Source organism: Camellia sinensis, chromosome 7, assembly GCF_055761805.1.
Source record: "Camellia sinensis isolate YWXY chromosome 7, ASM5576180v1, whole genome shotgun sequence".
Taxonomy (NCBI): domain Eukaryota; kingdom Viridiplantae; phylum Streptophyta; class Magnoliopsida; order Ericales; family Theaceae; genus Camellia; species Camellia sinensis.
In genome coordinates this window covers 135511587-135524901 of record NC_138967.1, presented here as the reverse complement: position 1 = coordinate 135524901, position 13315 = coordinate 135511587, and the positions used below count along the sequence as shown (strand labels likewise).

The 13315-nt window shown below is 32.7% G+C and overlaps 1 protein-coding gene across 1 annotated transcript; it reads left to right on the top strand.

Annotated features, from left to right (window-relative positions):
- Positions 1 to 534: 534 nt before the first annotated feature.
- Positions 535 to 4474, top strand: LOC145795333 (ribonuclease 3-like protein 3). Its single transcript, XM_082879432.1, has 3 exons — positions 535 to 1065; positions 2702 to 2848; positions 3944 to 4474. Exons 1-3 carry the CDS (start codon positions 628 to 630, stop codon positions 4220 to 4222), a joined length of 864 nt encoding a protein of 287 aa, XP_082735558.1. The 5' UTR covers positions 535 to 627; the 3' UTR covers positions 4223 to 4474.
- Positions 4475 to 13315: the final 8841 nt, after the last annotated feature.

The following is a 13315-nucleotide window of genomic DNA, read 5'->3' as shown; positions in this document are numbered from 1 at the left end:
ATTTGATATAACTCAATAATAATTTTCAAAACAAATGGGTGTTTAACCCACTTTCTAAAAGAGGCAAAAATATAACTTTTTGATAATTTTTTTATTGTGATTTATGATTTTTTTAATACAATATCATCACTTTTATAATTAAAAAATAATTATTTTATTTAGACTAAAAATATTTCCATATTAAATGAGAGGTAAAATTGAGATAACATCCGCAATTATGCATAAATAATTTTTTTAAAAATATGTTATAAAAAATGGGATTTAATTGTCCATATTGAAACTATCATAGTAATCTTCGGTCTTGTTTTGCAATTTTTAATTTTAGTCAAAAATTCAAAAAATCACTATAAATTATCACACAATTCTCTATTTTTTTTACACTTTTTTTTAATAAAAAAAATTAAAAAATTATTAAAATAGCAAAGCCAAACGAAATAATTAAATAGAATTTGTTGGTTTTTTTTGTTTTTTTAAGTCCAAAAGTCAAATCACCAAATATTTTAACTAATTAATTCAATTCATATCCATATCTTCCTTCAGGTGCTACAACATAAACACAAGACAATACGTCTCATACGCCTTGTCCCTCTCAAAACCTTTTTCACGTCCTTCCTCTCTGTGACCGCCATGGAAGAAGAACACGATAACCAAAAACAAGTTCCTATTTCATTAGAAAACCTCCATGTACAAGACCAATCACAACGACAAAAGGAGTATCAGAACACAATTACCGAGTCGATTCCGAACCTAAAAGAGGTCGAAGAAATCATAGGCTACAATTTCAAAGATCAGAGCTTGTTACGACAAGCCTTCACGGACGGTTCATTCCAAGAGAAGTGTTCTTCATCTTCGTCGTCGTCGTACGAGAGACTCGAGTATATCGGTGATTCGGTTTTGAATCTTTTGATCGCGAAACAGGACTATTTCTCGTACCCAGATTTGCTGCCGGGGAAGCTGACTCGGCTCCGAGCCGCCAATGTTGACACGGAGAAGCTCGCACGTGTGGCTGTCAAGCTTAATTTGCATAGGTATTTGAGGCACAACAAACCTCTACTTGATGGACAAGTAAGTAGTTTCAAAATCATTTTTATTTTTTATTTTTTATTTATTTTGTTGCTTTAATTTCGTTGGTGGTGGGTATGTATGTGTGGAATTATTCTATATATAAAATTGTGATATTCAACTCGAAGATTAAAAAATAAAATAAATAAATAAAATAAAATTGGTTAATTGTTAGGTGGAATGAGTTTAGTGGTTTGGATTGATAATGGGGTTGTTAATAATTTGGAAATACCATTTTTTTTTTTTCGGGTGTAAAATTTTGAATTATGTGAGATATTATATTATTATATATATGTAACAGAGGAAGAGCGAATTGAATAGGGTGGAGTATGGACAATGATCTCCTAAGCCTGTGTGTTTAGATTATGTGTGTTTAGATCATGGATTTGAGGAGAGGGGAAAAAAGAAAAGAGAAGAGAAAAGTGAAATAGAAACCAATTTTCTGTTACTTTTTCCTTTCCCTTTCATGTATCTCTATTCAAATCCAAGATTCAAACATAGGCTAAGGTTGATCATAGTGTCCTAGCATAAAATGCAAGAAAATGTTTTGGTAATTAATTTTCTTTTTCTTTTTTTTTTTTTTGGGGGGGGGGGGGGGGGGGTGTGGTCAGATGCTGCAAAGAGCAGCAAATAGAGAGATACTAGAAAGGTTGTACTGGAGATGTGAAAATTACAGATAATAAGCTAGGAAGGAGAATAGGATTAGTTGTTGGGTGAAGAATTAGGCAAACAAGTTGGAAGAGAGAGAAACATTGAGCAATTTGAGCTAACATATGAACCCCTGTCATCTCTAATAATAATTCCAGAAAATTCAGAAAGGGAGTGTTCTTGTAAAGCAAATCAGAGCTAATTTTGAGGACTGATGAGGGAGGGGGAACCCATGAGTGAGGAGAAGTCTTCCCTGTAGTCCCATATTCCAAAAGCTTAGAATTACCATCTCTTAACAACCATACATCAGTTCTAGTGACAAAGAACCTCAATACTTCAAGATTAAAGGGATTATTATTCCATGTCTCTTTCACTCAAGGACATCAAATGATTAAGTGCTCAACTGGATCCGGATCCTCTCCACATATAGGGCATAAGGGATCATTTTAAAATTTCCCTTTGAAAAAAATATCTACGGTTCAAAAGAAAGGAAGGTGCCTTGGGACTCATGTTTAAGTTTCGTATCATCTTCAAAACTTCTCAGTGAACGTGATAGGAAGAGCTGCTTCTCCTCCCCTCTATATTGCATGCTTCAATTGTGGCACTTTGGTACGCACTCTTAACAGAATATACTCCGGAATTTGAATTCGGCTGTACTATTCTATCCCTAGAAGGTGACTGGCTGATAGGGATTGCTTGAATCTTGGCCGCTATTTGACTGTCAAAGACCTGGTTCGGCAGAGCATTGTTCCAAGAAACCCCTCCTGGATCAGTGAGATCAGCAACTCTCTTAATAATGTACACATTTTGTGCCGAGTGGTGATGAGATGTGTTCAAATTCATTCAGCTCAATCAAACTCAGGGCCAAAAACTACTAATACTTCTTATAATTTTACATGAGCTTGAGTTTGTTGCATAGATTGGTGATTTTTTTTTAATTTGTTTCTGGTTGCTTACGGGTTTTCGGACAATGTATGATAAACTTGTGCAGATTCGAGAATTTATGGATGCAATTAAAGACTACCCTTTGCACTCCAGTGGTCTCGTCGATGCTCCAAAAGTCCTCGCTGACATAGTTGAATCCACAATTGGGGCCATTTATGTCGACAGCAATTCCTCAATGGATATTGCATGGAAGGTGCTTCCTTCTTCCTACATGTTATCTTATCTTATAATAGTTTCTTTTTATGTTTGATTACCTTAGATATTACTGTTCTGTGTCATCGGAGGCCAGATCATCCCTGTCATCTTGTCCCAAGCCACTCTCTACCACATGATGGGTCTCTCTAGCCTGATCATGTGGTGGAGAGGAGTCTTGGGACATGGGAACAAGGAATATCTAGACTGTGGATCCCTTGCCATGTTATAAGGAAAAATAATCTAGTTTACCCCAAGAGCACGGGTCTAAGGCTTGTTAAGAACCCAATTTAATGTGATTATAGCCACTATAATGGTAGTTTCTTTTGCTGAACAACCATTGTTTCATTTCACATTTCCTTGCCTTTTGGGGTAACAACTGTAACTTGTGGTTAACATGTGGGGTTTTGACAATTTTCTTCTTGAAAAATACTCAAAAAGGGTAGTTGGCTCTCTAAAATATTAATTTGAGCAAATTGCCCCTAAAATACGTTCAAAAGTGCAACTGGCCTCCTAAAATATCTGTTTAGGCAAGTTGCCCCTTGAAAAGATGTTCAAAAGTAAAGTTCACCCCCTAGAAGATCAATTAATTCAGGGTAGACAATGCTACAATTGAATTAAATTCATGGAACAATTTGCTTCAATTGATCTTTTATGCTGTGCTTGGTTGGGGGATTTGGAGAGGGATTTGGAAAGGAAAATGAAAAAAGTAGGTGAAATGTGAATAAAACATGCTTATATTTCACATAGTTTTCCCTTTCCCTTTCCAAATCCCTCCCCAAACCTCCTAACCAAACACAGCATTAGGGAACCAATTGCACTTTTGAACATCTTCTAGAAAGCAATTTGTTCAAATTGATCATCTAGGGAGCCAATAGCACATTTGAGCATCTTTCATAGGGTTGTCAAAAACCCCAACATGTGTCCACTATTCATGATGCTAAAAGATGTTAACATCATACCGAAGTCTATTCTTGCTGTTGTCTAAATAAATAATTTCATTTGCTAACTAATAAGGAGTTTACTAATGATGTTTGAATCCCCATCACTATTGCTATCCTCTGGACATTAATGCAGTTCTCTATCTCCCTTTCAGGTAGTCAAGAGTTTGTTGGAGCCGACAATCACACCAGCAACACTCCAAACACATCCTGTAACAAAGTTCTACGAACTTTGCCAAAAGCATGCATTTGAAGTAAGATTTGTAGATTTATGGAAGGAAACGGGGGCTATTGATGTTTTTGTGGACAGTGAGTTTGTTGCAACAGGTATTTACAGCTCCAAGAAGTTAATTGCGCTGAACAGAGCTGCCAATAATGCATACAACGAAATTGTGAGAAAGTTGAGTGCGGAAAACAACAACGATGACCAATAATAGTGAATTGGAATGTGGTTACTACGTATGAACACATAATTTTTATGCAATGACGTCGTGTCATTTCAAGAATTAGAAAATAAAAGGACAAAATACAAAGCCACATTTAACACGTGATTTGTTCTTTATTTAACATCTTTCTTTACCTATTTTCATTCATCTATAACGCATTTAAATGTAACAACTCTGTTATGGTGTCTCATTAAATTTAATGTTTAGTGGAAATTGTTATGATTATTTTTTAGACAACCATTCCAAGTTTTTCCTTCTCATTTTTTGTTGGTTTCTTTTGTCATGGAAATACTCAAGTTCTCTCAACTTTTTTTGGTCATAAATTTGTTTTCTGTTCACATGAAGTAAGTGAGAAATGGTGAATGATCACGCGCATATCATATGCACGGTTCTCTTCTCATTTTTGTTGTGTGTATCTCTTTTGATTGAGCAAAGTCATGTATTCTTCTCTATAGGCCTCTGTTGGGATCTAAGCCTCTGCCTTGTTTTAGTTTCATGATCATAAGTTTATGAACCGTGTCAATGCATGTATATGTATTTATTTGGTTTGGTGAAACTAGCCTTCACATAGAAGGCAAAACTTAGCAATGACAAAACTAGAATTTAACAGAAATTGAGAGCATTTGAACCTGCCATAAATACCGGTGAACCTGCCATTATAACTAGCATTTAACAGAAATTGTTGTTTCGCTTTAAGCCTCATGAACAACAAATTTTAAGACAAAATAGCACAAGAATTTTATAAACACCATATTTATCTGGTTCACTGCAACAGACTTTTACTCCCCAAGTTGCTTGAAGATACACTTAATTATTTGCCATAACAGAATGAATGGATCTACATAATCTTCACTAATAGTGTAAGTTCAATCTGATTCTGTTGATTTGCAGCTTCTATTTTTCAATTCTTTCGTTTCACGTGCTTTATCTTTTATCGGACAAAGCATGACCTAGCTATGATGTTTTTGTTCACTTTGTGTCATAACATTTCAACACAAATTTAACCATCCCGTCGGAGATGCTAAATCTCCACAATTAGCACACACCATTTAGCTAACCTCTTAGCTTAGCAAACTTTTAACAATACTATTGGAGGAATTTGTATCTGGTTGTGTTATATTAGCTGACAAAATTGACAAATGGTGTTCTAAGCCAATTGTACAGAGGTTTGTTCTTTCTTGGTGAGAATGACACATTATTGGAATTTTAGGTTACTAAAGATGTGCGCCCAATCAACATATTTTTTTTTATTATTGTTTTACCTTTCTGTTTTTTGGGTGTGTGTGTGTGTAGGTCTTCTAGTATTTTTTTTGGTTTATACTTCAAAATGTTATAACTTCAATTTTACATATTTATTTTTTAATAAAATTTATATTTTTGATTTTTTTTTTTCGAAATCTTTCAAACAATATGTATATTGAATATAGAGTTATAAAATTAAAAAAAAAAAGATTTTGAAGCTTGACGTAATAGTTAGATCATTGTTTATATTTTCTGTCTATTTTCTTTAAAGATTTTTATAACCTAAATGATAAATACATATATATGTTTTAGCTATGTTATATATTAAAAGAGTAATGTTAGAAATCCGAAAAAAATTACAAAAAAATTTATCAAACGTATGGGTGTAGGGTTAACACTCATGTAAGTTTCATATCCATCTGAGTGTTTTTTTGGAGTCTCTAACATTTTTTATATAAAAAATGTTAGAAATATTAAATTTTCTGTCAAACATTTGCATGGATGTGGGATCCATATGTTTGGTAAAAAAATTTATATTCCTAACATTGCTCCTCTCTCTCTCTCTCTCTCTCTCCGCTATTTTTTCAAAAGTTTCACACCACCGTTGTCTACACACCATCCACCTACCACCATTGCTACCGTCGTCGTCGTCGTCGTCTACCCACCACCACCGTTGTTGTCATCGTCCTCCACTCACCACCACCACCACCACCACCACCGTCGTTATTCAGATGTCGTTAACATTCACCAACTATCTTCACCATTGTCGCAAATCTACACCATCGTCGATCTACACAACTATCATATCACCACCACCTCCTTTGTTTTAGATAGGGCTGCAAATGAACCGAGCTATTCATGAACAAGTTCGGCTCGGCTCGGCTCGTTAGTAAACGAGCCGAGCTCGAGCTCGAATATTAGGCTCGTTTCGCATAAGCTCGGCTCGTTTATCTTTATTTAAATTATATAATAAATATATTATTTATATATTAAATAATATATAAATATATATAAATACATTATTTATATATTAAAAATATATAAATATATATAAAAATAATAATATAAATACATTTTTATATATTAAATAATATAAATAATATTTTTTATTTAAATATTTATATTTAAATAATAAAAGTAATATTAAAAAAAATTATCGAGCCGAGCCGAGCCGAGCTCGAGTTTCATTAAAATTAACGAGCCAAGCCGAGCTCGAGCTCAAGAAACGAGCTCAATAAGTAAACAAGCCGAGCTCGAGCTCGGCTCAGCTCGGTTCATTTGCAGCCCTAGTTTTAGATATAGATTTATTTTCAGTAATAAAAATAAATCTATCAGTCTCTTTTGTTCTTTGTATATGTAGAAGAGTTTGGTGGATTCTTGTAAGTGAGCAAGTGAATATGACTAAGTATGGTGGATATTAATGAATAATTTACAATGATAAATTTATTAATTATGACTTGTAAGTAAATAAATTTGATTAATAAGACCGACCTGTAAGTGCATCTAATATAATTACCTTATTTGTTTTAATATGTCACCAAATACTATGAAAGGTGTTTTTTTTTTTTTTTTTAAACTGTTATGAGACATGCCACAAAGTTAATTCTATTCTATAATTCTCACAATCAAAATAAAAAAGGATTTAAATCATCTTCATTGCTCGTGTCAACGGACATTTTCATTTCTACATGTAAAATTGTAACACTGTGGGAGGTAAAATTCAAGTTGGAACCGAACTACAGATTGGCTGAGTCCGAGTAGGACTAGAGCTCGACCACGCAGCCGAGCTACAGTAGGGTCAGCTACAGTTGTCAAACTGAGTCCAGCGTTGCCGAGCAGGACCATAAGTTAGCTCGGCAGGCCAGGTTGATCACTTGGCGCGGATGCTAGTCCAAATAAGCAGATTGGATTAATGCATGGTCCTGTTTTTTAGGGCCATCCGCTCCTAGAAATTCTCAGGTGAGGAGCACAATCCCAACAAAGTGGATTGACGTGAGGTGTGGCAGGGAACCGTGACAATCACCAATAGTCATAACAATGACTACAAATTTGGTTATAGAGAACAAGGTACACAATTACATACACAGTTGCTCTTACTCTTATATTCTCTTACTCCATTGCTTTCTAATTCACTAACTTAAGCATCAAAAAGTTCCTTGGCTGTCCACCAGTCGGGTTCCCAACCAAGTTACATAAGAGCGCTGCCGCAGCCAAGGTGGTTCAATTTTTTCCCACAACAATTTGGCGCTATTTGTGGGAAAGTTATAACAAAAAGCCTCGTCCTACTTCGTGCTAGTTTCAGTTCACTCTGCAATCATCAATGGTGACGGAAAACATCACCCTACCAACCAGTAAAGAACACGACGGTTTATGCTCTTCAATTCAACGGAGGCACCATGTGGATGTAGAAGCTCAACGTGAATGCATCAAAATTACATCTACCAATAATTACTTAAATGTCATTGGATTTGCATATAAGATATTTCAATATCCATTTTTTCCTTGAATGTGAATTTTTAAAAGAGTGATAGTACATCCCTCTAATTTTGCACTTTTAATTCTATCGCTAACTAGCATATTACCCGTGCTATGTATGGGATTTTCTGATTTGAAATGAGTTATTGTGAAAAAAATTGTGTATGGTTCTTCTTATCAAATGATTATACATACGACTATTTTATACATTAATTTATAAATTTGTCAACTATCCATTTCAAAGAGTAAAATGATATTACTTCTCCTGATAACACTTGTCAAGTCTCCATCCCTCACTAATCATCATCTCTCTAATTTCATCTCATTTTTGTTGACCACACCAACTCTTAGTTAAAACACATTTACTACGCGATCACCCTTACTTTTAACTTCATTTCCTTATCTTTCCCCAGAGTCGACCTCTACTTCACCTGCAACCGCTCTTCTCTAATCTCAAGTTGCCTCCACCTTTCATCCCATTGTTTGGCTATTAAAATTATGGTTAACTGTTAATTGATAATAAATTAGTTGAGCTTTCTGAAATAAACTCGAATTCGACTCGTAGAAAATAATGAAAATAAATAAAATGAACAAAAAAAGCCTTTAAATTTTAGGAATTTTTTAAGTACTTTTATGATTATTGTTTTTTTTTTTTTTAATCTATAAAATCATAATGATGAAATTAGTTGATGAGCTTTATTTGAATAAAATCGTACATGTGAGAACAACAAAGATAGCTAAATACATGTCTATACATATATATAGATAAATTTTCATGGTTCAATATATAACAATTACATATTCATAATTCAATGCTACTTTTCAATTTTCAACTACTTCAAACTTAGACTATTAGCATTAAGAGAGAGAGAGAGAGAGAGAGAGAGAGAGTAACTTTTTTACAGATTTGGGGTGGCTGCTGTGCACCCCCGCACAACAGCCACTATTGTGCAACCCAATGGGCTCTCATTTTAAAATATATTAAGTAGAACATATTTGCAAAAAATCAAGTTAATCGGATATCGTTTACACTTTCATCCACTCACATTTGTATTCATTTTAATACTTTAAATCACAATTCTTATTTATTTTTGTATATACAAATGTGAGTGGATGAATGGGTAAACAATATCCAATTAACTTGATTTTTTGCAGGTATATTCTACTTGATGTATTCTAAAATGTGAACTGTTCGGATTATCGAAATGGACCCATTTCATTGGGCTGCACAAAGGTGGCTGTTGTACGAAGGTGCACAGCAACCACCCCAAATCCCCTTTTTACAGACATAGATTTGTAGTGAGTTGGTTGGCCTCGGGAATGAGATTGAATATGGAGTTTGCTTACATTGGATATTTAGGTTGTTTAGGGTTGCTAAAGATTTAGGTCTTTTATCATGTTTAAGATGGAAATATTGGAAGAAATCAATACTTCTCATATTAAGTGGGATATATGTTTTTGAATTTTGAAATTCAAAAGTATAGATAATTAAAGTTTTTATTTTTATTTTTATTTTAATAAATGAACTAACTAATAGATCTTTATTTAAGTATAGATCATTTTTATTTTTTTATATTTTTAATTGACATGATTTTCTATATTAGTGGGATATTTAAATTTTTAAATTCAAATTTAAAGGATAATTAGAATTTTTTATTTTTCCCCTAGTTGGGTTAACCAATAGAATTTTTTTTTAATTATTTAAAAATAGGGATTGGGGATGCTGCTGTGCAGGGTGCGCAATAGCATCTGTTGTGTGGCAAAATGGGCCCATTTCAGGACTTATTTTGATAATTCAAACCGTTCACATTTTAGAATACATCAAGTAGAACATGACTGTAAAAAATCAAGTTAATCGGATGTCATTTACCCATTTATCCACTCACATTTCTATCTACAAAAGTAAATAATAATTGTGACTTAAAATATTAAAATGAATACAAATGTGAGTGGATGAATAGGTAAATGATATCCGATTAACTTGATTTTTTGCAGGCATGTTTTACTTGATGTATTCTAAAATGTGAACGGTTCAGATTATCAAAATGGGCCCATTTTGCCACACAGCAGATGCTGCTGCGCGGGGTGCGCAACAGCATCCTCAAATTCTTAAAAATATAAAAATTTTAAAAATTCATGTTGAGAATTTGGAACTCCACAACTCTTATGGTTAAAACCCCATTTTGCTTATATAATATATAGATAGATATGGGAGTATAAAATTTACTTTATATAAGTGAAACAATTCACTTTTCATTCTTCTCCCGATGTGGGATTATAAAATAAATCATATCATAAACTAATTAGAGTTTTTATTTTAAAATTTCAACGTTGTAAACTGAACTATGTACAACATTACAATATTAAACGCAAGTGTAAGATTTACTTTATATAAGTAAAACAATTCACTTTTTCTTTCTTCTCCCAATGTGGGATTATAAAATAAATCATAAACTAATTATAGTTTATTTTTATATGGTTAAATAGAAGTTAGCCAATGGTAATTTTTTTTCATTGTTTAAAATTAAGAAAATCAGTCTAAGAAATCGTAGTTAAACCGACAAATCAGTCAAATCGAAACAGTTAGGCCTAATCGCTTAGGTCAAATAAACCAACTAACTTATATAAAAATAAATTAATTAAAGCTTTTAAATGTTTTTTTAATTTTAAAATCTAAAATGACAATATAAGTGTAGACACCCCATTTTGACTGGCCCTAAGACTTGGGCGCTTTCTTTTGAACGCCTGATGATGAAAATTGGAATATACTATATTACGAATTTCTCATTAGAAAAGTTAGATTTAAACTTTAATCCAAACCTTCAACTGTTTTGGCTAAATTGTTTTAGATCGCATTTGTACATATTTTTGGGTATTTTTATATAAATTATTTTTATATTTAAAAAAATATAATACTAAAAAAAGAAAAAAGGAAGCGCACGGTGTAGGCACACCTAATGCAATTATGCATATATATATATATATATATAAAGGACAAAGTGCGGGGCTAAGGTACACTTAATTCAATCATGTATATCTTTATATATAATAATTAATATAATATATACAAATATGTTTCTTTGACGTTGGGTGTCAGCCGTTTTGTTTATTTTTTATTTATTGCTTTTATTTTACATGGCTATAAATGGTGCAAGACTTCAAAAGAAAAGGGGGAGATGCTTAGAGGGGGAAGAAGAGAGAATAAAAGAGCTAGAGGAGTTCAACATGGAGAGGAGAGAAAGGAGAAAGAAAATAGAAGGAAATAAATTGTTTTATTCTTGAGAAAATTGATCAAAAATTGTTTTAATCAACCTTCCTGTCCATTGATATACACCATTCACAACCACATTAAAGCTACAATTTGACATATGTTGCTGAGATTTCAAAGAATACTCCATAACTGTGAAGGTATAACGAAGAAAGATTGACAATCAAAAAATATATCATTTTCTCCAAAGGTAAATTTTTATAATTTTCTCATTTATTTTCTTTCTATTTCTTCTATTTTAAATATGTGATATAAATATGTGATTTAGATTGTTAAAAATATTTTTATTGTTTTAAATATGTGATTTAGAATGTTAAAAATGATTAGCTGAATCACCTAATGTAATTTGTTTACTAATTGTATATATTTTTGGTGTAGTGATGAGTGAAACCACCACGCACATCATGTTTCATAAAATGAAAAAATATAGAAGCTGTCTAATCTTTCTTTACTGATCCTAGTGTTTAAATATTATCTGCGGGGAAATTTAACACAAGACTTAGTTTGGCTCAGTGGTTAAGGTTTTAGAGGTTGAAGCTTAGGTTAGCGGTTCAAACACTTATAGCAACATATTTGTCTTTTTGTTTCATTTTTTTATATTACTATTTGTGGATGATGATGTCAGCATGACGCACCGCTGACATTAACAAACGAACTATTCCTTGTTTCACGGAATATTCCTTGGTGTTAACAGAATATCTCATGCATTTTGAAAATTGCACCATGGCCCAAAATTTTCAAATAATTGTGTGTGGCTCGACTTTCTGGGAGGATTTTTAGTAAGGCCCCCAGAAATACGGAAAAGTTATTCCTAGCTAAAAGGACCATTTCGGACATAACTGTGAAGTTAGAATTGTGAAATTCTGAATGATTTTTAAAGATTGTCAGATTAAGCTTTAATTTTGGCCGCAAACAAAATGAGATAATTTGTACATATTTGTTAGATTTTTCAATTGATAATTTTTGTATATATTATATCATTTCTCTTGGAAAGGTTTTGTTTTCTTTGTTTTGGTCTTGTTGCATGAAAAACAAGAATTCCCAAATGATTTTCCAAAGGCGAAATAGAGTAACAAACAAATTTTTAGTGGATGATCTCCAAGGCCTATCCAGTTTCTGCTTTTCTTTTTAATTTGGGTGTTTTGTAAGATTTTTATTTTCTTGTAATTTTTCTTCCTTTCTCTCATTTGGTTTGTAATTATTTATTCAAAGTGTTATAATAATTTTCCGTCCTACTTCTATCTATCACATTCTTTTACTTACTTTCCTTTGTGAATATGCATCATATATATATATATATTTATATTATATACATGTTTTGCATCTATATTTCATGCATATTGATTCAGCTAAGTTTGCATTTATGGATTTAATCAATTCCTATATGATTATATGCGTTACTTCATACTCTTGAGATGATTCACACGTCATCTCTTAGAAGCTGAATCTTTGGTTGCATTTCATAAGTGAACTGCATTAGAATGTTGTATATAAGATCATGCATATTTTGCTAACTTTGTATTGTAGTTATTCGCGAGACATCAGTAAACATGTGAGTGTTTATACTTTAGCATCCCGCTTATGTATATTTTTCTTACTATGTCTAGCATTCTACCATGAGGCTACGTGCTTACTTGATATAACTGCATGAATGCCAATGGATGGAGGTTGTGTCACTTTATTTGAAATGATATTGATTTTCATTTTTGTAAACTCAATTTCTATGAGTTGTACATCTTCAAAATTCTTTTAAAACACATGAAATCAATTTGTTCTAAAATGAATGGCATAGTCTATACTTGTATACTTCACATAGTAAATTTTAGGATTTATTAAACAATCAGAACATGAACATATAAAGAAAATAAAATTCATATCATGGTTTAGTAGAGGTCGATCTTTTGATTGGGTGAGCGGAGGTACTCAATAATGACCTTCCCCTGTCATACCTAAGGTTCCGAGCCAAGCATCTTTGGAGACAACAAACAGTGGTCTTGGCACGAGTCACGGGTTTCCTAATTTTTTCAAAACATTAGGTGGTGACTCCAAGATCTAGTGATGCAGTCCATTTCTGGCAAAGGTTTGTAATAAAATGG